General features: G+C 37.0%; 1 protein-coding gene across 1 annotated transcript; it reads right to left on the reverse strand.

The window, feature by feature from the left end:
- Positions 1–594: 594 nt before the first annotated feature.
- On the reverse strand, positions 595–23,882 carry CTH (cystathionine gamma-lyase). The gene is made up of 12 exons (XM_046021528.1): positions 23,545–23,882; positions 20,103–20,184; positions 18,007–18,102; positions 16,128–16,237; positions 13,964–14,095; positions 10,269–10,326; positions 9,722–9,799; positions 7,988–8,140; positions 6,350–6,471; positions 4,921–4,973; positions 1,162–1,300; positions 595–713 (listed from the first exon to the last, which is right to left on the reverse strand). The coding sequence occupies exons 1-12, from the start codon at positions 23,710–23,712 to the stop codon at positions 687–689; spliced, it is 1,218 nt and encodes a 405-aa protein (XP_045877484.1). The 5' UTR covers positions 23,713–23,882; the 3' UTR covers positions 595–686.

Raw genomic sequence — 23,882 nt, forward strand, 5'->3', positions numbered from 1 at the left:
AAGATTTGGACATGATAGTTATACAACTTAATTTATGAAAATTACTGCAAACAGCTAAGACTCCAAGAGTTGAGGGTTAAAAGGGCCCAGGAATACAAGTTAATGCCACATAATATAGGACTATCACAATGGGATACATTTGGTAATTAGATTTATTTATTTATTTTTTAATAGTAAGTACAACCTTATATCAGCAGACTCTCACAGTAGACTTTTCAAGTATTTGATTTTTGGCTTATGATAATTATGTGTAAACCATTACTTTGAGGGCTGTTTTCAACAATATGCAAAAATCACACTTGATTTAAGAACATTCATTTAATAATTTAAATTCTTCAGGAAAACATAAAAAATGAATTATCATTATATTGTAAACATGATCAATAGAAATCTTAACCTAAGAAAAAAGATCACAATCCCAAAAAGCAGCACAAATCCCACCTCCTTCAGAGGCAAATGGAAATGAAAATCAACAAAAACATATTAACAGAATTTACCTGTCAATTACAATAAGGGAAAGGGGAAACTTTTTAATAAGATTGATCCCTGGAAGGTTACAGCTCTGACAGGTAATGAGGTCCCTTTACATTTTCACTTGAAAATTCTGCAAAGGCTCATTAATGGTCCATTCAATTACGCAGAGTTGTTCTTCTCAGGAAGCAACTTCCACTAGCAGTTCAGGAATGCTAGTTTCGACCTGCATTTGGAGGGTGCTGTATTAAAAGTCACAAGGAAGATGTGTCATTAAAACTACCGGCAGAGACTTCACTTCTTCCAAGGACTCTCTTCTGAATACTACCGTTTTCTAAATATGCCCTTCAGCTGAGTTCCCTACACATTTATATACCCTGTCTGTTAAAGGAAGAGAAGATTATGACCCGAGCTGAAAGCAGACCCTTAACCAACTGAGCTACCCAGGTGTCCTGAGTGTCTGACTTTTGATTTAGGCTCAGGTCATGATCTCGGGGTCATGGGATCCATGACCTCAGGCTCTGTGCTCCGCAGGGAGTCTGCTTGAGATTCTCTCTCTCCATCTCCCCCTGCCCCTTCCCTCCTCATTTTCTTTCTTTCTCAAATAAATAAAAACATCTTTAAAAAAAATAAGAGTGACCACCACCACCCAGATTAAGCCCCAAAACACACCAAAATAATTAAACTTACTGCTGCTTTCAAAGCTTGATCTAGATCATCGAGTAGGTCTTTTTTATCCTCTAAGCCCACAGAGAGTCGAATCAGTGTGTCACTAATTCCAAGGACATCTCGGTCACTTTTAGGCACTGATGCATGGGTCATGATTGCCCTGAAAGAAAGAATGAGAAAATCAGCATTACGGTAATGTATCGGTCTCAAATTGCAATTATCTTCAGATTTTTCTATTCTAAATATCAAATTCTTCATATGCCTAGAATTTTTCACAGGCAAAAAAACAAGGAATTGTGAAAATTATCTTTTCTGGTCATTATTATAAGTGAAAACTAAGATCTTTTATCCTTTCTATACCATTAATATATTCAATCCAAACACTGAAGGTGCCAATCAAGCACTCCCAGGTAGGAGGGAAAATGATAGCCTCCAGCTGTGGATTTTAATATCTGCCTGAATGAAGCCTTGGCCAGCAGTCGTAGACTCCACGACCAACCAACTGGTCTTATACAAAAGGACTGTTGGACCAAGAGCCAGAGAGAAATTAATTCCCTCCTGGTCAATGGATTAATCCAGAATGGCACCCTGTGAGGCGGATCAGAAAAAGACAACCCAGGAACACCACCAGTGGCAACCAGTGAGCATTAGGAATTCCAGCACATAACCCATGAATGTAGAGGCCTGGAAGGATTTTCAGAACCAACTAGCAACTCATCATCATCATTAACATGCATAAAGGTAAAATACCTACTGGGGGTGAGGCACCATAGAAAGAACTGGGAAACCAAGAAAAACGAGATATTTTTCTCGATCCTACATAACGAAGCAGAAGGCAAAGACTAGGACCATTTATAGAACAGAATGGTCTAATGCACATGCCAAAAAGAAATGGACAACAAGGACTGCCAGAGCTGAGAGGAGGCAGAAGACTCTGTGGGCTGCGGCTGAGGCACCATAGAGAAGAGGCTTGTAGTTCTTATTGAGCCCTGTGTACTTACACTGCCACCAACACTCATCCTTTCCGGGCACACCACCCGCAAAATCAATGCCTGAGCTGTTTTGCTCTATCTCACTTCAGATCCATGGAAAGAAAATCTCAAATGCGGTCAACATAAATGAGTATCTTCTTTTATCACTCCACTAAAGTTGTACATGCCAAATGTTAAAATGTTCTGCCTTGGGCACCTGGATGGCTCGGTCAGTTAGGCGTCTACCTTTGGCTCAGGTCATGGTCCCAGAGTGCTGGGGATGCAGCCCCACATCGGGCTCCCTGCTCAATGGAGAGTCTGCTTCTCCCTCCCTCTCTGCCCCTCACCCCACTCAAGTCTGCTTCTCCCTCTGTTTCTTATCTCACTTGTGCTCCCTCTCAAATAAATAAATAAAAATCCTTTAAAAATATATAAAATAAAGTAAAAAATGTCCTGTTTTTTCAGACTTTTAATTCCTCAAAAGAGAGTATACTCAAAGAACTAAGAACTTAGGCTCTGAGAGCAATAGACCTGCACATGAATCCTCTCTTTCACACACCAGCTATGTGGGCTTATAAAAGTTACCTGTCCTCATAATCAATTTCTTTACCTAAAATCATAATAATAGCTATCACTTATTATAGGCTCACCATGAGGCAGGTACTGTACTCGTGTACAATGAATGTGTACAGTAAGTGAATTAATGCATTTGTGTGCATTAATTCATTTTTTTTTAATGAATAGAAGTTGGATATAACTCCCATCCCAAAAGTTTATCACAGTCATTAATGGAAGGAACATATATAAAGCCTTAGCAAGTACCTGGAATGTAATAGATGCCTAATAAAACATAATAATTCCTAACAGCAATTAACATTTATTAGGCCCTTAGTATAAATCAAGGCATTGGCTTAGGGATATTTTTTTCCCCATGTTCCCATAACAAGCCTAAGAGCTGAGTAGTGTTATCCACATTTTACAACCATGGAACAGACGGAGAGAACATGTAACTTTTCTGAGGTTGCAGAGTTATTGTGCACTGTCAGGCTGGAAGACCAGCCCATCGCACACTGGCTCTGCTTCTTCCCTCGCCTATTGCAATTCTGCTCTCGTTGCAGCAGTTGGAAGTCACAGAATGAGGGTAACAGAAGAGACAAGCCCTGACCTAAATTCACTCGTCCACTAGCAGGCATCGGGGTGATGGCCTCGCTGGCTGGTTCATCTGAGGGCCAAACAACTTTAAACCAAATCCCCGAAGAAATCAGGAGGTGTCAATTTTTAAGAGCGCCTTAAAGGAATACACACTTCACGACTATGAAAAACAACCAATTTCATATGCTGAGTGTGCCCTCTTCTGCAGCCAGACTTACTAGCAGGCATCTTCTGAAAGATGCACAAAAACCTATGTGTGTTATCTTAATTATCTGAGTAATTCTTTGGGCATCATACTTTTTTTTTTAACTTTATGTGAAATTGCCTGACTCTCCTAAGAAGCTGCAAACTACTACGAGAGGACAGCAAATGTGCCTACATTTTGGTAATCCCTGACAGCCCTCAACATAGTGCTTCCAGAACATAGTTATTCCAGAAATGTTTATGAAAAGTAAAACACTAAATGCCAAGTGCATTTAGTACTCTTGAAAATTATTAGGTAATGATGTTAATTACTAGTGTGATATTTACAATACATGGGCAGAGTAACATCCTATAAAAATCAGGATACAGCTCTGGAATGTTTGGTGGGACAGGTAATCCATAAATGGTAATTGTTATTTTAATTATTAATCCCATTCTGTGGATGAAAAAACTGTAGCTCAGGTGAGTAACTGACCTAGCAGGTCTCAAATCCAGATCCAGGCTGCTTTTACCTCCTCTCATTGTTTCTATGAGAAATCTCAAGAGTGAAGTTGCTAACACATTCCTATCTGACATCTGAGTCATCAGCAAAACTTTCTGAATGTTTCTTTATCTAGAAAATAAGCTGTTGGACTGCTTGATGTCAGGCTGCATGTTCTAATATCCTCTGGTGCTTTGATACAATTAGATGAACTGATTGGATCGGGAATACCAAGTTAGCTTTTGGGTTCATCTTGAGGATAACATGAAGCCATTCAAGGTGTATCCAGAGAACAGAAAGTAAACAGATCTGGTGGCATCTAGTAGGGTCCTCCTCTGACCGTCAAGGGCTTGGAGGTATTTCATCAGAGACACAGTCCCGATTTCCAACAAGTCTTGAAATCAGCCCTTCTAATAAAAGTTTCCAATCTCCCTTCCAGGGTGGAGTGGGATAGAACAAGTAGTCCCAGGTCAGAGGTCAGAGAGCCTAAAATACAACTCTGCTGGAATCGCCTTCAGGCAGAATGGAAAAAAGCAAAATTGAGGACACATACAACTCACCAAGATTTTACGAGGGTCCATTCTTTTTTTTTTTTTTTTTTTGATTTAATTTTTTTAAAAGATTTTATTTATTTATTTGACAGACAGAGATCACAAGTAGGCAGAGAAGCAGGCAGAGAGAGAGAGGAGGAAGCAGGCTCCCTAATGAGCAGAGAGCCCGATGCGGGGCTCGATCCCAGGACCCTGGGATCATGACCCGAGCCGAAGGCAGAGGCTTTAACCAACTGAGCCACCCAGGCGCCCCATGAGGGTCCATTCTACTGGGTTAAGAGTCCATTCTGATTCAATAGCAGGATGCTATTCTTACTGTCAAATGTCTTGAATTACTCCTGATTTTACCATATTCCCCTCCAAACAACTGTTAAAGCAGACATCAAAGTTACAACACTGAGAAAAACAGAAATATACTCACGGAAGCTCAGCAAGACTTTCGTATCCTCCCAAGCTCTCTGCCAGAGTAAATAGCTATGGCAAAGGAAAACATTCATTTAGATCTTTCACTAAAGTAAAAACACAAAAATACAAAACTAAATGTTTTTAAGAAAATGGCCCTGGACACAGGGTTAGAAATGGTGGTGATAATGAAAAAAAGTACAATTTGGGCAAGAAATCCAGAGAAAAAATGAAAATAAAATCTGTAATACCGATGTCGCCAATTAGACATATGGTGTGCAAACTTTTAAAACATGACAAGTCGAGGAAGGTGAATCTCTCATACCTTCCTGATTTGGCCCTCTACTTAAGTAATAATTAACATGAACCCTAAAACCTCAGAATTATTACATTTGAGACGTAGTTTTGCGGTTACCCTTTAAATAAAAATCTCTACAAGTCTACCAAGTTATACACACTTAATTGTTAAAATCTATCACTTACTAAATTAACACATCCATTTAACTTCCTCCTGGAGTAGGAAAAAAACCCCATTTTTATATTTAGTGTTATAGTATCATAATTTTAAAAATACTTTAAAATTACTCTCACACCTGTATTTAATTAGATATACACTATCTTTCTGCTTTTAGTACAACTTTGAGATACCAGTAGACGCTGAGTAATCTGGCAGCAGCCTATGCGTTAGACCTCAGTAATTTAAGACTCTCTGTTGGGTGCCTGGAGGGCTTAGTCAGTTAAGTGGTTGCCTTCAGCTCTGGTCACAATCCCCGGGTCTTGGGATCCAGCGTGGCATTGTGCACCCTGCTCAGCGGGAAGCCTGCTTCTCCCTCTCCCACTCCCCCTGCTTGCATTCCCTCTCTCGCTGTCTCTCTCTGTCAAATAAATAAATAAAATCTTAAAAAACAAACAAACAAACAAAACCCTCAGTCTGTTGCATGAGCTCTGCAAGCCCAGTGTATGGAGTTAATAAAGGCCTCTCTCCCAGGATCCCTGAGAGCCTCCTGCCAGTGTGAAAATCAAACAAAGGCCTCCCCTCCTTCACCGCAGGCAGATGCAGCCTGGAGGGCACAGGGTTTGGAAAGCCATTCCTAGGCTGGATTTCAGAGCAGCCTTTGTGCAGTGCACTAGCCACACATTATTTTGAAGTTTCACATAATACTACATTTGGAAAAAGGGTTTCATTATCAATAAATCTGAAAACCAATGCATCAGGACAGTTGATCTCTCTCAAATTGATAGTCGTGTTTAGAGAGTTCAGTAAACAAACATACTCAGATGTCTGCTACTGCACCAAAGTCATTTTCCGACCTAAAGCATTTCATGATAAAGAGATCTGAGGGTATGACCTGCAGATACAAAGACATGAATCTGAGCTGGGTGGAAAGGAGAGCTCATGAACTACTGTACTCTATCTGGTGATTTAAAAACCTCTTTTGAAAGCTTACCTTGAGGTTCTTGAGAAACGTCTGAGCATGCTGAAGAGTGCCCTTAATATAAAAGGTGATCATCCCCGGGCAGCCTGTGCACTGACGCGTTGCCAGCTCATGCTGAGGATGAGAGGGCAGTCCTGTGATCATGAGGCATAATAAAAGTCTTATTTTAGAGTCAAACATGTAATTTCATAACAAAAAAATTCCATGTGCCTAAAGCAAACTGCAAATAAGCCTAATAATGATGAGATTTACACCTTGTCCATATCTCATGAAACATGACGTGTTCTGGTCCGTTTCTGGGTCTCTAGCTTCCTTCTGACCCATCTTTTCTATCCGTTCCCTGCTCGAGCTCTATCAACTAGCGGTACTGCACTTTTTCATCTCAGGACCTTTGTGCAAGCTGTCCCTTTAACCCGGAACATTCTACCCATTGACAGCCCCTCTATTAATCATATTAGTCAGTAATTTCTTGTTTAACATCTGTCTAATCCACCAGACTAGCTCCATGTGGAGAAATTCATTTTTTTTGTTAATAATTGGATCCCAGGTCCTAGTTCAAAGCTTGCTCCATTGTGGGCAAGTCATAAACATTTACTGAATGAATCAGGATGCTTGTCCTTGTCCTTCTAAACAAATGCTTCCCATTCTTCAAGGCACAGCCCAAAAGTTTTCTCCCTCACTCAATTCAAAATACATACAGTCAACAGACACATAGGGCATTGAATCTCATGTAGTTCTGTCTTGGCTTATCTAAGCTCCTTAAGGACAGGAATCAAACTTAATTCTCCTGTCCACCCTAGATCACATGACTAAAACCTCAAAGGATTCAAAGTAACCATTTATTTAAGACCACATCACAATTTAATAGACTGGCCAAATAAATTCGAAGAGTAATACTTAAGTGTGCTAACCGCACATGAGTTGGCAGAGGTGAAAAAATTTGAAAAGGAATTAAGAGACCTTCAGGGGAGTTTTGGTGTGTAAGAAGCAAGTCTCAATTTGATTAGTATCTGATTAGTATCAAGTCCCAACCTAAAAACAGATAAAAGAGCTAATGCAGAATGGCAGCCTGAAAAGACTATAAGCAAATCAACTAGAAAGTTGCAATCCTGGAACAGGTAAACACAAGCCTTCAAACTAAAGACCATGGCAGGAAGGTCTCATGCATAAAATCAATTTTCTAACATCCAAGCAGCCACTAGATTATAGGCAACACAAGGACAGACCACATCTATCTTCTGCACCACCAGCCCACCACAGAGCCTGACACACACCAGTGTCTAATAATACATGAACAACAAAGAAATACATGGAAGCAGCTACCTTACAACAGGTGTCATACATAGCATACTTAGGATAACCCATAAAATCCTAGTGTAAGCTTATGTACTTAGAAATCAGATCAACATTGGGGTACCCGGGTGACTCAGTTGGCTGAGCATGTGACTCCTGATTTCATCTCAGGTCATGGTCTCAGGGTTGTGAGACTGAGCTCTGCGTTGGCTCTGGGCTCAGCGAGAAGTCTGCTGGAGATTTTCTTTCCTCCCTTCCTTTGCCTCTCCTCCCAACTTGTGAATGCTCTCTCTCAAATTTAAAAAAAAAAAAAAAAAAAGAAAGAAAGAAAAAGAAAAAGAAATTATATCAACGTACCAGGATAAATAACCTTTTCTACCCGAGGATTAGATTCCAGAAACTGAGCAACTGCCATTCCATTTTCGAAATGCTTCTCCATTCGAACCTGGAGAGTCTTCAGACCTCGATTGCAGAGGTAACAGTCAACAGGGGAAGGAACTGCTCCAAGAGCTGAAAAATGAACATATGCTGGGTTAGTCTGAAAGGTGGGGAGAGACCCAGGAGATTCTCTCGCTGTCTTTTTCATTATAGTGATTCTGAGCAATGAGCTACAAAGGCTAGTGTTTGAGTTTCAGGGGGGAAATTAATACAGCAAATCAGAAGCATGAGAATGAAGTGCTCAAAGAAATGGTCTTCTTTTTTTATTATTTTTTTATTTTTACTTTTTTTAGAAATGGTCTTTAAAATGAGGGGAAATGAAGATCCTGTAAACTAAACATGAACACAGCATGAACGTCTCAAACATGAATAGTCCTTCCTATGATTTCTCTTCAGTGACATACTACACATAGTTGAACCTTGCATTTCTTTGAACATATAGAAAAAAAAAAGCATTCAGCTCGTACTGTTACTAAAAGTTCTACCCACATTCTATTTAGCTTCTGTCTAAAGCAGCCTAGGAATTACTTTGCCTCCACGATGTACACCTCATCTTAATGTTTTATAAATGAAAGGAATTTATCAAGTAGTAAGTTTTGGTTTTCCTCCTCGGTGCCATCTTCTTTTTTATTTATTTACTTATTTTTATTTTAATGCTTATTTCCTTTATTTATTTAATACTTATTTACTTTATTCCTAATTACGTTTGTATCTTATCTGTCAATCACAATGGTTAAACTAAGTATCTTCAAATAAATCCTTGCCCATACTTGAGATAACTAAACCATCTAAACAGGAAATGGTGTTTAGACATCTGTTGAAAAATGTCAGTTTATATATTAAGTGCTATTTAAAGTTAACCACCATTCCAGATATAAAAGGTAGAGCATAAGAAAGCCATCATTCCAAATGTTTTAACTAAAGAAAAAAAATCTAGTAAGTCCAAAAACTAAAAAAATCACGTGGGCTTTACCCAATTATGGCCAAAATTAACATGGATTTGAAAATTAACAACACTCTTCCCTTGAGTCATGTTGCAAAGCCCTGTTATGTTCTAACTATATTTTTATATCCTAATTTTTCTACTTTCCTTTAAAAACCAGAATCTTGGGCCGCCTGGGTGGCACAGTTGGTTAAGCAACTGCCTCAGCTCAGGTCATGATCCTGGAGTCCCAGAATCGAGACCCACATCAGGCTCCCAGCTCCATGGGGTGTCTGCTTCTCCCTCTGACCTTCTCCCCTCTCATTCTCTCTCTCACTTTCTCTCTCTCAAATAAATAAAATCTTAAAAAAAAAAAAAAAAAAATCTTGGGTGCCTGGGTGGCTCAATTGGTTGGGCAACTGCCTTTGGCTCTGGTCATGATCTTGGAGTCCCAAGATCGAGTCCCACATCGGGCTCCCAGCTCCATGGCGAGTCTGTTTCTCCCTCTGACCTTCTCAGCTCTCATTCTCTCTCTGATACTCTCCCAAATGAATAAATAAATTCTTAAAAAAATAAATAAATAAAATAAAAACCAGAATCTTTCTCCTCCATTTCTCGTTTCTTCCTAATTTAGTAGAATGTTATCACTTCACGACATCTAGTAGAACTACAAATATCAAAGGTAGTCCCTCCGAGAGGTTAAGGGGAATTCTGGACTTTTTAATACTTACAATTTTGTAAGAAACGGAGCCTATTATGGAGGGTCTCAGAATTAAGAGACACTAAGCCCATGACGACATCACTGTGGCCTAAAACAAAACAAAAAAAGTTAAAAAAAAAAAGTTAAAAACAATGTATGTTTATTTTTCATTGTAAAAATTTCTAAAGTGTAACTTTCATTTGAAAAAAACTCTCTGGGAAAAAGTCCTATAAAATAAGTTTAAATAAACAGTATTTAATTTGATAGTACCAAAAGCTATACCTAACAATGAAATAAAAACCATATAAAAATTAAATGTTTCTTTTTAAGCTGTCAATGGAATAAAACTCTAACTTTTTTTTAGTAAATTTTAATCCTCTGATCATAAGTCATGAGCATAGTTTTGTCTGATATAAATGAAATCCCATATTTAACCAAAGTATAAATTTTTTACTTTCTACATGAGTCACAGAGAAAACGTGAATAATAGAAGAAAAAGGATCAAAATATCAAGCTCTGTGGTATTTTCATCTATCCATGGAAAGGAATACTCTAAGTATAGATTATGTATGTCTTACCATTCATATATTTTGTTGCTGAATACATACAAATATCAGCTCCCAGAGCCAAAGGCCGCTGAAAGGAACAAAAGATTTTCATTTTAAATGGTAAATCACTTGAAAATATGCTTTATTACATGTCTATTTGCTATTGTAAATTTCATTCTTATTCTAACTTTTCAAAAAATACATGCATCTTAAAATTTTCCAGGATCTCAATTGGTATCTTTCCCCTTCCCTTACCCACCAAATAAAAACAGAAAGCACTGGACCCAGTATTCAGTCCAATAGCACAAATTTTCTGGAAATAGCAGGTAAACTCAGGTCAACAGGTCTCCTGAACTTTTTTCATTAGAGCAGTTGCTGGCTGGTCCTAAGGATATTACTAAATTTTACAATGCAGTTGCTGGCATTTTATGACTCAGTAAACACATCAAGTAGCAGATGTAAACATTTAGCAATTATTATGTCAAGTGAGTATATAATACGCTTAGATTTTTGATCATTAAAACCTGATAATGTATGTTGTGATTATTCATTAGATGTGCCATGATCTAGACTCTTAATTACTCTATTATACTAGTTTTGCCAAGTGTAAAGTCACTTAGAAATTTTTTTGGACTATTTTCTCTCACCCAATTTTCCTGCAAATCAATCCTTTAGTCTTAAAATGTTTTTGTTTATAGTGAGAATTAGAGCTATAATCAACTTATTCACCAAAAAATATATTATCAACATCTTTCTATTTATATTTTCCTTTTTTTTTTTTTAAAGTAAGCTCTACTCCCATCACAGGGCTTGAAATCATATCAAGAGTCACATGCTCTACCGACAGCCAGCCAGGAGGCTATTTATATTTTCTTTAAAAGAAAGTCTGTGGGGCGCCTGGGTGGCTCAGTGGTTTAAGCCGCTGCCTTCGGCTCGGGTCATGACCTCAGGGTCCTGGGATCGAGTCCTGCATCAGGCTCTCTGCTCAGCAGGGAGCCTGCTTCCCTCTCACTCTCTCTGCCTGCCTCTTTGCCTACTTGTGATCTCTCTCTGTCAAATAAAATTTAAAAAAAAAAACTTAAAAAAAAAAAAAAAGAAAGAAAGTCTGTGTGTGTGTTTGTGTTTTAACCTCACCAGTCATTTAGTCTTTGGAAGGTGTTAGGATAAGGGACTATAGGACTTTCCCTTTGGGGTGTTTCAAAAATAGGATGTTTTAAGTCAGGTATTACTCAAAGCACTCTCTACACAAGTGTTTGCGCATCTCCAAAGTGATGGAGTCAAACTAGATGATGGTCTCTTCCAATGCTAACATTCTGTAAACTCTGTGGTCAAAAGAAAACAAAAAATGAAAACAAACAACTAACATCTGTTGATATATATGTGCTGAGAACCCTGTTAAATACTTTACATATATCCCAGTGAAGCACTATACAAAATATTTTACCTAACTCAAGAAAATCAGTACTTTAAGATTCTCATTGTACAGATGAAGTAAAGGGAGAAGGAAAAACAAAACAGTGGTTGGTTAAGAATCTGACTCTTGATTCCGCTCAGGTCATGATCTCAGGATGGTGAGATCGAGCCCCATGCTGGGCCCTGCACTAGGCACAGAGCCTGCTTAAGATTCTCTCTCTCCCTCTGTGCCCCCGCCCCCAGCTTGCCCTCTCTTTAAAAAAAAAATGAAAGAAAGGAAGGGAGGAAGGAAAGAAAAACAAAAACATCATTCAGATTAAAAAGCGGGTAGAACTAGCACTCACATCTAAATTATGGAAATACAGAGGTTCCACTCTCAAACTCTGAAACTTTATGACAGTATGTCCATTCTGCCTTTTGTGACATTTATAGAAGACCCAGAGGATAAAAGGCAGGGAAGAAAGAACATATCCAGTTTTCATGACAGTAAAATAATAAGAGGATCTTTTCAGAAGATCTACTGTATGGAACTAATACATGTGGCCACTTAGGGACAATATGATTCTGATTAACTCAACTGGAATGAATCCAGATTGAAAGGAAGCAAACTGCAGTCCCTGGCATGTGGAAATGTGATATGGGCTTCAGAAAGGTAGAAAAATTGGACCTATTTTAGTGACAGTAACAGGGTGGGAGGAGGAGACGGGGGCCAGCCCTGATGAGTAATCTGGGCAGGCCTGGGCTAAAACAATTCATGCAACCTCTTTGGGAATATACAGGACTCACTGTGACTCAGCTAAACCAGCCCTATGCTGTGTTAACTGGCCTTTAATGTAAGTGGTAAATGGGATAAGGAGTTGGGATAACTAATCTAAGAGAGAAAATCAGCTGGGAAAAATAGATGATGCCAGGAGATTTTCACTTGGAAACAGACTGCTTCAGCAGATACAAGAAGCACCCAAAGATATATTGTGAGCCAGTGGTAGGTGGCCCATGAAGCTGTCTGAATGCAACATAGTCAGGAAATGTATTTGAGGAAAACAAAATAAATGCAGTAGTGCCTTCTCAATAAAATGGAAGAAGGTGAAGAACAGATTTCTACAAACTAAGGTAGCAGCCTGTGCCAACTGCAGGGACCCAAAACAAAATGAGGGGGGAATATAAACAACTGAGCTATAAACATTTGCCTAATTTAAGAGTAGCAGAAGATGAGCTGGGCTTTCAGGAATTCTGCAGAATAAAGGTAAAGTACAGGAAGTGTGATAAGAATGATCATAAGGTAGAAGCAGGAAGGATACCATGAGGAGAAGGTAAGCTCCTAACAAGGAGAGGAAACAGGGCTACTTGAAGAGAGAGAGAACATGTGGGGAAAGGGCAGACAACTAATCAATAATTGACAGATCCTCAGATGATCTACCAAAAAGAACAAAACAGAAAGAAAAAAGTAAGAGAAAAAAGAAAAGGAATGGAGGATGAATGGGAGGGTTTGAGGTGAGAAGAGATGTATGTAGAGGGGTAGGTAGGAAAAGAGATAGTTTAAAAGGAGCAGTATAAAGGACTTCGTACTTATAGCTACAATGTGAAGAAGTGAGTAGAAACTCCTAATACAAACAAGGTAAAGATAGAGAGAGCTGGGCACTGAAGGAAGAGAAACTAGAGAGGAGGAAAGTGGAGAAATAATATGCGTGACATACATTGAGATGTCATGCAGGATAGCTTTTGTTTTCCTTCTATTTGGAAGGTTAGCAAGGTTTAATTATATAACATGTATATTACATATATCATGTAATATATTTAAATATATATTAAATTATATAGCCTAAGATTTCATTATATATTTTAATAATTTAATATTATATATCAATATATTTTAAAATAAACATAATATATGCATTAAATATGTAACATGTTTTTCAGTCACCTCATACATATAAAAAATAACATAACTGATTAATAACAGCACATAAACATTAAAGTCCCAACTATTTATAAAGCACTGACAGATAAAAATCACATAATAAGGCCAGCTCTTTAGAGAGTTTCCATATCCTGAGAGAACTTAAAAGCTTTAATTAAGACAACATTTAAAACACACAAAGTCCCATCCCAGATATGAACCTAGGGTTGGTTGAAGCAATATTAGTTAATGGTAGAAAAGATCCAATTTTAATTCTTTGTCTAATCAATAACTATGGTTTGATTCCGTGAGTTTCAAAATGATTTTAATGTAAATAAGTCTTTCCTTTCCGAGTTATGGGTATCTATACTCTACTATTCATGCCAAAAAAAAAAAAAAAAGTATTTTCATTTACCTGGAAATAGGCTGACATAAAAGTGTTATCCACAACCAAAATGATGTCACCATGTTTATGGACAGTATGTGCACAGGCTTCAATGTCAATCATCTTCAAGCTAGGGTTTGTGGGGGTTTCAATCCAAACAAGCTAAAAAATTCAATAAATAACAATAGTTCATAAAAATATACTGCACCAATATACGTTTCATATATTGTAACCATCTGGCAGACTATACTGGAAGAGTGTGGGTAATGAAGTTGTAAGGGTTGAATCTCAATCCTAGCCCCCGTTAATTTCTGAAAGACCATAGTTAAGTAACTTACCCTCCATATTCCTCAAATTTTACATCTGTACAATAGGGTTGATAATATTTCATAAAGTTGTTATAAAGATCAAATGAGATAATGTTATGTGTAAGAAGAAAAGTGCTCAAGTTAATTATTGTAATTACATTCCATTAAAAAGAGGATGAATTTCAAAGACGTAATTCAGTGTCTAGGAATTTTGTTCTCAAAGGTAAATAACACATAACATTAAGATCACAGCCTAGAATTTTCATTAAAGAGAACTATCCCTTCAATGCCAAACATATCCTAAATATTATCTTAAAAATGCCAGATGCATTACAAACTATAAAATAAGTACCCAGAACTTGAAGGGCATGGGTTTTAAAGTGGGCAGGAAATCTGTTCACAGCTCATTTTAAAAAGAGACAGTATCATATACCAAAACCTAGCACAACTCAGGCACAAAGTAGACGCTTGAGAGTGACTGAAAAGATCAAAGAAAAGAATTCTGTTTGTTAAACAGGATGCCACTGTATTGAATGACATTACCTACAGCTTTCTTTTTTAAAGGGTTAATGCTTCTTTATTATTATACAAATGAGCAAGATATCTAGTTGAATATTCTTCCTACTCTAGAGTCTCACTGTAGAAAAGATAAGGTAATTAAAATAATGTATATTCCACAAGAAATGAATTATTTTAAAAATCTATAAAAATTATTTCTGGGTAAGAATCTATTATTCATATTCATAATAAAAATCATTAAAATAGAAATAATAAATATAAAGTTGATTTTACAGGGACTTAAAAAATCTACTTCATATGATGAGGCAGATATTTCAGGGGGGAAATAATGTATTAATTCAAGTCAGTAAAGAGCCACTAGATAAAGTTCTCTTGACAAGAATTAACATACTCACAATTTGCTTTCCTCCCTTAGACTCAGACCAGCTATTTTAATAAGTATCTTTTCTCCTAAGCAAGATAAAAAACAAGTTCCTTTGAAAACAAACCTTAATCACTCAAAGCTCACCCTGTGTTAATCTTCAAAGTAATTATTTGTGTGAGAAAAGGTTTTCATTTCTTAGCATTCACTACAACATCATCTTGAGTACAATTCAAACCTTTTAATCATTAGCAAAAAGTTGGAAAAGGCTGACTTATAAAAGACACTGGTCCTTCTTTTACCCATGCAGAATTTAAATGAGGCCCCAAGAAAGAATATCACATATGCCATTCACTCAGAAACAAAACACCTTCCGGTGGCATGCAAGCTTCCCAGGACGGAGGCTAGAGATTGCTTGTGGCCCATTCTCTACTTGTAACTATTATTTTGTTGAAGTATGGCTTAGAATTCTTAAAAAACCAGTATGCTTAGAGTCTGGGGTCTTGGCAAGCTTCCTTTTCCGCAACCTGATCTCTGGGATGATTTCTGTAACCAACACCAGCTTGGTAATGCAGTACAGAATCATATGCTTTTGAAAACAATTTTTTTTCTCCAGTTACTATGAGTTGGGTACTGTACTGAGCATTTCATATGCCTTATCTCATCTAATTTACACAACCACCTTTCTATAAAGCAAGTGCAATTATCCCCATCTTGCATAAGAAGGTGAGACTTTGGTTAAATAATTTGCCCGTGATCATACACCAACTGACACAGAATTAGAACTTGGATCCTGCTGTGGAATTCATGGGCTCAATCATTCTGCAGGAACATTCTGGAGAAGCCAGACCTATCTTAATCCTATTAATGGTTTCCAATGGCTTCTAATAAAATGTATTATTCACATTTAAATTATGTCCTCCAGTGAACAGAATGATTAAAAAAAAAAAGCAACAACAACAAAACCCAGCACACACAAAACAGACAAAACTGAAAAGTGAGTTACCTTGGTTTCTGGTGTAATGGCTGCCTCTAGCAATTTGGTTTTGGAGCAATCAACAAAAGAAATCTTTAATCCAAATTCAGTTGCCACCTGCCTGAAGTACCTGTTTGTACCTGAAGCAGGAAAAAAACAGACAAAATAGGAAGGACATGGTACTGGGAAATGTTCATTCCTTACTGGTATAAATACTTTAAAAACATAAGGAAGTGTCAATCACCAATAAAAGTATAACTAACAGCAATTCTACCTTGGTTAAATCATTTGGCTATCTTGTATAGTAAAGAATATAAGGCTTGGATTTTAAACTGAAAGTTAAAGAGTCCAATAAGATATACTTGATATCCACACTAAATGACATGAAGCAGAAACGTTTCTGAAAACCTACAATTTCTGCCCTTCACACATTAAGTGGCATGTTCCCCAATGGTAATTTACATTAACAATTTCTTCCTAGTACTCAAATTTAAAATAAATGAATTGATGTCAATAAAATGTTAAAAATAAATTTTTAGTATGATTATATTTTGTCAATAGAAAAACTGGTTATTATTCTTTGTACTCTCTCAATCTTTTTGTTACGTGGTTCTAAAGTTTAATAGTTAAAAGAGGCAATGTAAATCAAACAACTAGTTTTATGGTGAAAAGATAAATCATTCAACTTAGAATAATTTCTCTTATAAACACAGTTCGGAGTTTGATTTTTACACAAGCAAATTTAAAGGAAAAATTGTTCTTATTGATAGCTAACCAAAAAAAAAAAGAAAAAGAAAAGAAAAGAAAAAGGAAAAATACTCCATGATCAAAGATATACTGAACTTTTGATGCTGTAGACTGACCCTCGATAATATGATTCAGAAAGAAAGTAAAAAATTGTAAAAAATCAACATCAATTTTCAAGATTTTGTATCTATGTGTGTCAAGAGCTTTCTATAATGCGCTATAAAAGTAACTAAAGGTGTGCTATTTCTATTCAACAAACTATCATAGGAAACAACGATAAATACAAAGCACTCTGCAAATTTCCAAGAGGTAAAAATGACTACTAAGAGTCTCTTACTTCAAGGAACTTACAGATTTAACTTTTTGTTAATAGGAGATAGATAAAATGATAATATTCTAGAAATCATGTTTTAATTATTTGAAAGCATTTGGAATATATATATACACACATATTAACAAAATTTTTTGTTATTGTTTTGATCATAAAAATCAGTCTTGCTTAAAGGTAAGGGCAATCCATCTTCTTTACCTTCCCCCTCACCACTTTAAATAACTTGCATTTAAACTGTTTAGAATCGAAGTTCTTAAATTTGAATCCATGATGGACTTCAAGGGGTGAGACCCCTTGACCCTATAATTAAAATGATAAACACTGGGTGTAGTCTTAAGCACACTTCTCTACTTTGGGGGGAAAGGGGTCCATACTTTCAACAGATTTTTGAAAGGTTCGCTAAAATCCAAAGCGTATAAATGTGCTGGGAAGATAGAGGGGTGGGTAGATGCAATCTCTTTGAGAGTGACCTGGGTTATAGTTCCTTTCCACTGCAGGCAAAAATTTTAAGTAACACTAGAATACTCTCTCTTTAGATACTGTCTTCTCTGGAGTAGGATATATTTGAAAGTTAATCAGGTCCAACATCCTCATTCCAGCAGTTTAAATAAAATTATTAGTAAACAATCTCTCTTACAGGCAATTCTAGAACATAGACCCTAAATGTTTATGCTCTTCCTTTATCAAGTCTGGGCCAACACGAGGTGTCCATCACACCTTTAAAAGATAATAATAATCAATAATCCTGGTAACATTGTTAATATAATTCAGGACCCACTTTATGTCTTTAAAATATCAGCTGACACAACATGCATGAGAGAAGTTACCTACCTCCATACACATCATCCATACAAATAATTTGGTCTCCTGCTTTTAAGAGATGGGTAATAGTCACAGTGGCGGCTAACCCTGAAGCAAAGGCCAAGCCTAAAATAAAAGCCAAGTTTGAGTAAACCAAAAAAGTCAAACCTCTGGGTTGAAAAACACCAACAGAATTTCCTTGTGTTACTTTATGTTGTTTTCTCTGGACATAAGGAGACAGCCATCACTACTGAGTCACGAGAAGTCCCCTGATGAAAATACAATGGACAACTCCCCTTTTCTATTTCAAAACTAAAATTTCTTTAAGAGAAAAAACATGTAATTCTGCTTTGGTGGTAACATTTCTCTGAAATGCTTCAAAGAAATAATTCTTTTTTTTTTTAATAGATTTATTTATTCACTAGAAAGATGAAGCACAAGTAGGCATAGCAGCAGGCAGAGGCAGAGGAAGAAGCAGGCTCTCCGCTGAGCACGGAGCCTGATGTGGGACTCAATCCCAGGACCCTGGGATCATGACCTGAGCTGAAGGCAGCCGCTTAACCGACTGAGCCACCCAGGTGCTCCAAAGAAATAATTCTTTTTTTTTTTTTTTTCAAAGAAATAATTCTTTACAAAATTTTGAGATTAAAGGCCAGCTGCCAATTCAATTACAGTTTAAAAACAACAAACTTTAAACAAAATTTCAAACCTGAGGAACAGAGCTATTGTATGATTCACTCATTAACTATATGGATAGCCAACTGAGCAAATATTTTAACAAAACTCAAAATCTGACCTGGGGTGCATCTGGCAAATTTGAAAAATTTTGTTTTTAAAAATTTTTAAGTGTGGACTTTCAACAAGTATGATCCCACCATCTCTTATAAAATAAAAATAATGAAAACAATTTAAAAAGAACCATCTGGCATTGTGTACATTAAACACTATAAAAGAAAATATCCTGACAAAATATCAATGCATCACCTTAATGATAAAAATCACCTGTGACTGGTAGAAGGGATAATTCAATTAACTTGAAAAATTAATTCTTATAAAATCTTCTCAGAAAAGTTTAGGTCAGAATTACAGTTCTCTACTCAGCACATCTGTAGTCTAATGGTAAATTTATATAGAAGACTAAACTTTATTTAGTTTTTTAAAAGATTTTATCTATTTATTTGAGAAAGAATGAGTGTGAGGGGGGTAGGATCAGAGGGAGAAGCAGACTCCCCACTGAGCAGGGAGCCCAATGCGGGACTCAATTTCGGAACTCCAGGATGACGACCTGAGCCAAAGGCAGTTGCTTAACCAACTGAGCCACCCAGGTGCCTCTAGAAAGCTAAACTTTAAACCCAGTTAAAAACAATTGTGTTTTCTGGAGCCCACTTGAAAGAAATGTCTGCCATATGATACTCAGCCTTTACACCTCCTGCAGGAAATGATGGTCTCTCTACAGTACTAAATTACAGAAGTTTAGTGTTCAAAAATAACTCCCCTCCTCCAAAACAAAAGACCAAACTCCCCAAATCCCCCAAAATCCATACTAACATTTCTAACCCTGGTATTCTTCCTATGAGAAAGTTCTTAAGACACATTTTCTCTTCACTATTCTATCCTCATTCAGTATCATTCATATGAAAAATATGAGGATGATTTAATAGTAATCCACTCCCTTCATGAAAAAAGATTCAAGGGGTTAATCCCTAATCTCTAAGAACACATTTTCAAGGGCACCGGTAAATGTTCTTTGGTGGTGTTCTCAAGAATTATCAGGTCAATGAACCAGAGTATCAGAAAGCTTATATTCTCAGTAGTGTTATAAAACTGTTAATATTTATCTACTTATACTGACACCTTCAGATGAAGAGTGGATTTACATGAATACTAAATGGCAAATTTGGTCATTTTCCTTCTATTCATATTTATTTTTACCTAATAATTACACATTTGCATATTATACCATCTATGGGACCTTGGACAAAAAAATTCAAAGTCTTGATAAAATAAAAGTTTTGAACTAGCTAATTCGTATTCCTTTCCAATTCTAAATTCTGTGCCTCTATGATTTTGTCTGTACATATAAGAATGAGTTCTCAACTTCACAGACTAGAATGGAAATCACTTACTGTACTTGGCCCCATCCAGTGCTGCCACTGCTTTTTCCAAGCAGTTCCTGGTGGGGTTTCCAGAACGGCTATATTCAAAACCCTGAAGAAAAGAAGTTAGAGTTTATCCTAAGAGATTTAAGCTTATTTTTGAGTCCTGACATAGACACCTCAACAACTAGAGGTTCATCCTATGATAATGATTTTCTATTATTTACTTATAACGTTTCTTACCATTAAATAGGAGCTTAACGTGTCTGCCTTCAGCTCAGATTCCAGGGTCCTGGGATCAAGTTCGCATCAGGCTCTTTGCTCAGTTCGGTGCCTACTTCTCCCTCTGTCCCTTCCCCCTCCTAGTGCATTCTCTCTTTACACTGAAGTCCACCAACCTGTTTTAGAATTCTATAGCTGCCCCTTATGAGCTATATGCCAATAGGTTAACCTTTCCTAAAGTCAATCTCAGTACCTATAAAATGGAATAAAATACAAAAAGCCAATTTGTAAAATTGTTGTGATGATAAAATTATGCTATGTATAATGAATTCTCTACTCATTGGTGCCTGGCACATGCTAACTACTAGAGAAATAGTTGTTTTTATTATTAGCATTATTATTATGTTAGACTCACCTTTACCCATTTAGCCAGGGGGACATCACGAAAAGGGAATCACTACAGCCTACAAGAGTAAACTTAGTTCTAACCTGTATTTCATTTCCTAGGAAATAAATGATACAAGTTCTATTTAACATCCTACAGGAAACTATGAACAGATCCTACAAATGCTCGAAGTTCAGATCTCGGCTCTACAAAAGTAACAAAAAATAGTAATTCTTGGCAAAGTTGCTATACACAATTTTTTAAAATTTGCACTCTTTACATTTACCATACTAGGAGTATTCTGTCAGTCATTTTATTTAATACTCATGGTCAGCTTTCAGGAAAGTGAAGCAAAAGGTTATATGGAACATCAGAACCAGTAGTCAAACCTAGGATTTAAACATTGACTGAAAATGCTACAGATTTCTCCCCATGCCTCATATAGCACATAACATAACACAACAACCACTTTTACACATTGGTTCTGATTTGGGAGCTCCTAGTATTTTATATATATATATTTCTTTGTATAAAAAATATATATTTATATAATTATATAATTTATTTATTTATAATTTATTATACATAATAAATTGTATAAAAATTTTATATAAATTATATAAAATTATATAAAATTTATATATAAATTTATAAATATATAAATTATTATTTATAATTTATAATTTATTATATGAATTATTTATATAATTATATAAATATAATTATATAAATATAAATATAATTATATAAAAATAAATATAATTATATATAAATATATAAATATATAATTGTATAATTATATAAATATATGTAAATACATATAAATTATATAAATACATATTTATATAACTATATAAATACATATATATATTTAACTCAAATATGTACATTTAAAGTTTGGTTGCTTTGTTTACTTGTTTTTGACAAACTTAGTAGACATATTTTATAGGGTTCCAGGATATCCTCATCCCTCCCTCACCATCACCTCCTTGATGTGACCTGTACTCCCCAGACAGAAAAAATCTGTTTGGATTCATGTGGCTACAGCCACTGAACGGCACCTATGTTTCTGCAATTTTTCACTGCAGAGATTTAACTTTGGGGTGGGGGAGAGGCATATTTCAGTGGCAAATTCCCACCTCTTGCCCATTCAGTGGCTTTCCAAATGGAATAGGAGAAACAGATGCTTCTCTTCAGCTCCTCAGATTCTCTTTAGTGCTCTTCACTGAGCTGTTTTTTTTTTTTTAAGATTTTATTTATTTATTAGTCAGAGAGAGAGAGCAGACAGAGTGGCAGGCAGAGGCAGAGGGCAAAGCAGGCTCCCTGCCAAGCAAGGAGCCCGATGTGGGACTCGATCCCAGGACCCTGGGATCATGACCTGAGCCGAAGGCAGCCGCTTAACCAACTGAGCCACCCAGGCGTCCCCTTCACTGAGTTTTTAAACGTACTAAGGGGTGTCTGGTACTTGTAGATTTTACCACCCCTGTTGGCTCTCTGAAAATATTTTTTTTTCCTCTGGAAATAAAATGTCTGGTTAAATGGTTAACTTTTGTACCAAGAGCTAAAGCTTGGACAGTCACACATTCACAAAACCCTACACCAGCAATAGACTGCAAGCTTGGAAAACAGGCTGTGTACACATTTTGATTCCAAAATGCAGTAACTTAGAAGCCCTTAGAATTCCTAAACCAGCCCTTTAGAGCTGTACCTCACAAAACAAGGGCTACATTTAAAAGAATTTTCCTTGACTTATGTAACAGCAAACTGAAGAGGTTTTTGAAGTATAATCAAAGCTTTGGACCTACAAAGTTTCTTGAACTGATTTCCTTGAAAGCTCAGCAACTTTTAAGTACTCCAAGATCCCATCAGTGTGCTGCCAAAAGGGATTAACAAAAATTGCTCTATCAAAACCTTAGAAGTCACTTATTGACAACTCAACGTCAGTTCCTTTTGTATAAAAAGTGTGTAATACCAGTCCTGCCCTCTGACCTGGTTGTTGTGAGGATCAAATGGGAAAAAGTGTAAATGTGAACACTGTGAAATACCGAACTACTGAGCAATGACAATGTACCATAAAGTTTAACATATATATCAACAATTTATGTAGTACATACTGATTAACCCCATTTACTCAGGATTAACCTGAGGCTTAGATAGGTTAAGCAACTTGCTCAAAGTCACCCCGATCAGAGGAGGTGGTGTCAGAATTCAAACCTAGCCTCTCTGACTAGGTGACTTGTGCTCTTAATCACCAAGCCACACAGCTTAAATGATGCAATGGGTTAAACTATTACTAGCATTATTGGAGTATAGCAGAGTGTAGTCTAATGCCTAAGAGGAGGGTTCTAGAGCAGGTTCGAATTCCAGGGTGTACACATACATCTGATATACTACATGTTAGTCTGTATCTAGCCCATAACAAATAAATCACTATTAATAACAACAGTACAGCCACTGGGCGTGATCTTGATTCTAGGTGAGTTATCAGACCCTGAGGGTTGGTTTTTTTTTATTTGACTCCCTACATGTCTTTATAATTTTTTGCTGCTAAAGGTAATTCGACAAAGTTATGAACCTCAGTTTTGAACAGCAAATTTGCCAAAATTACATGAATTTCAGTTCCAAATCTATATGGCAAGTAGGACAAACTGTTCCTTCCAGTTCTGCTTATCAAAAGAAATGTGATCACTAGACCAGAGAATACAAAGATTTAGTACAAGGAATACTACGGGTGTAGTAAACAACCGTTTGGGGTGCCTTCCTGATGTATAAACCACCTTACAAATTACTTGCATGCCTTTTTTTGTATAAGCCATCTCTGTTTACCCGCCCAAACCGGCCCCACCCCCCACCTTCCCAGCTCACCGCGTGCTGGCCGGGAGCCTCTTGCTTGAACGTGGTGGACAGTGAGATGGGGGGCACTACAGCCTGGGAGGTCCATTGCTCCGGTTCCTGGCCCACATGGATGGCCTGCGTGGCGAAATGTGGGAAGCGAGGCTGGAAACCATACGGGGAGGCATCTTTTTCCTGCATGCTGAGCTGCGAAGGAGGGAAAGAGAAAAGGGCGAGGAAGAGAAAACTAGAAAACTGACGCGACAGGGCCTGAAAGAGACCCAAGAACCAAGAGGACGGGCGCTAAAGACACGCCACCGTGTCGGCAGCGCGGACAAAGGCCGGACTCCGGGACTCAGTGGCTCTGACTT

The sequence above is a fragment of the Meles meles genome, chromosome 1, assembly GCF_922984935.1.
Source record: "Meles meles chromosome 1, mMelMel3.1 paternal haplotype, whole genome shotgun sequence".
In the NCBI taxonomy this organism is placed as follows: domain Eukaryota; kingdom Metazoa; phylum Chordata; class Mammalia; order Carnivora; family Mustelidae; genus Meles; species Meles meles.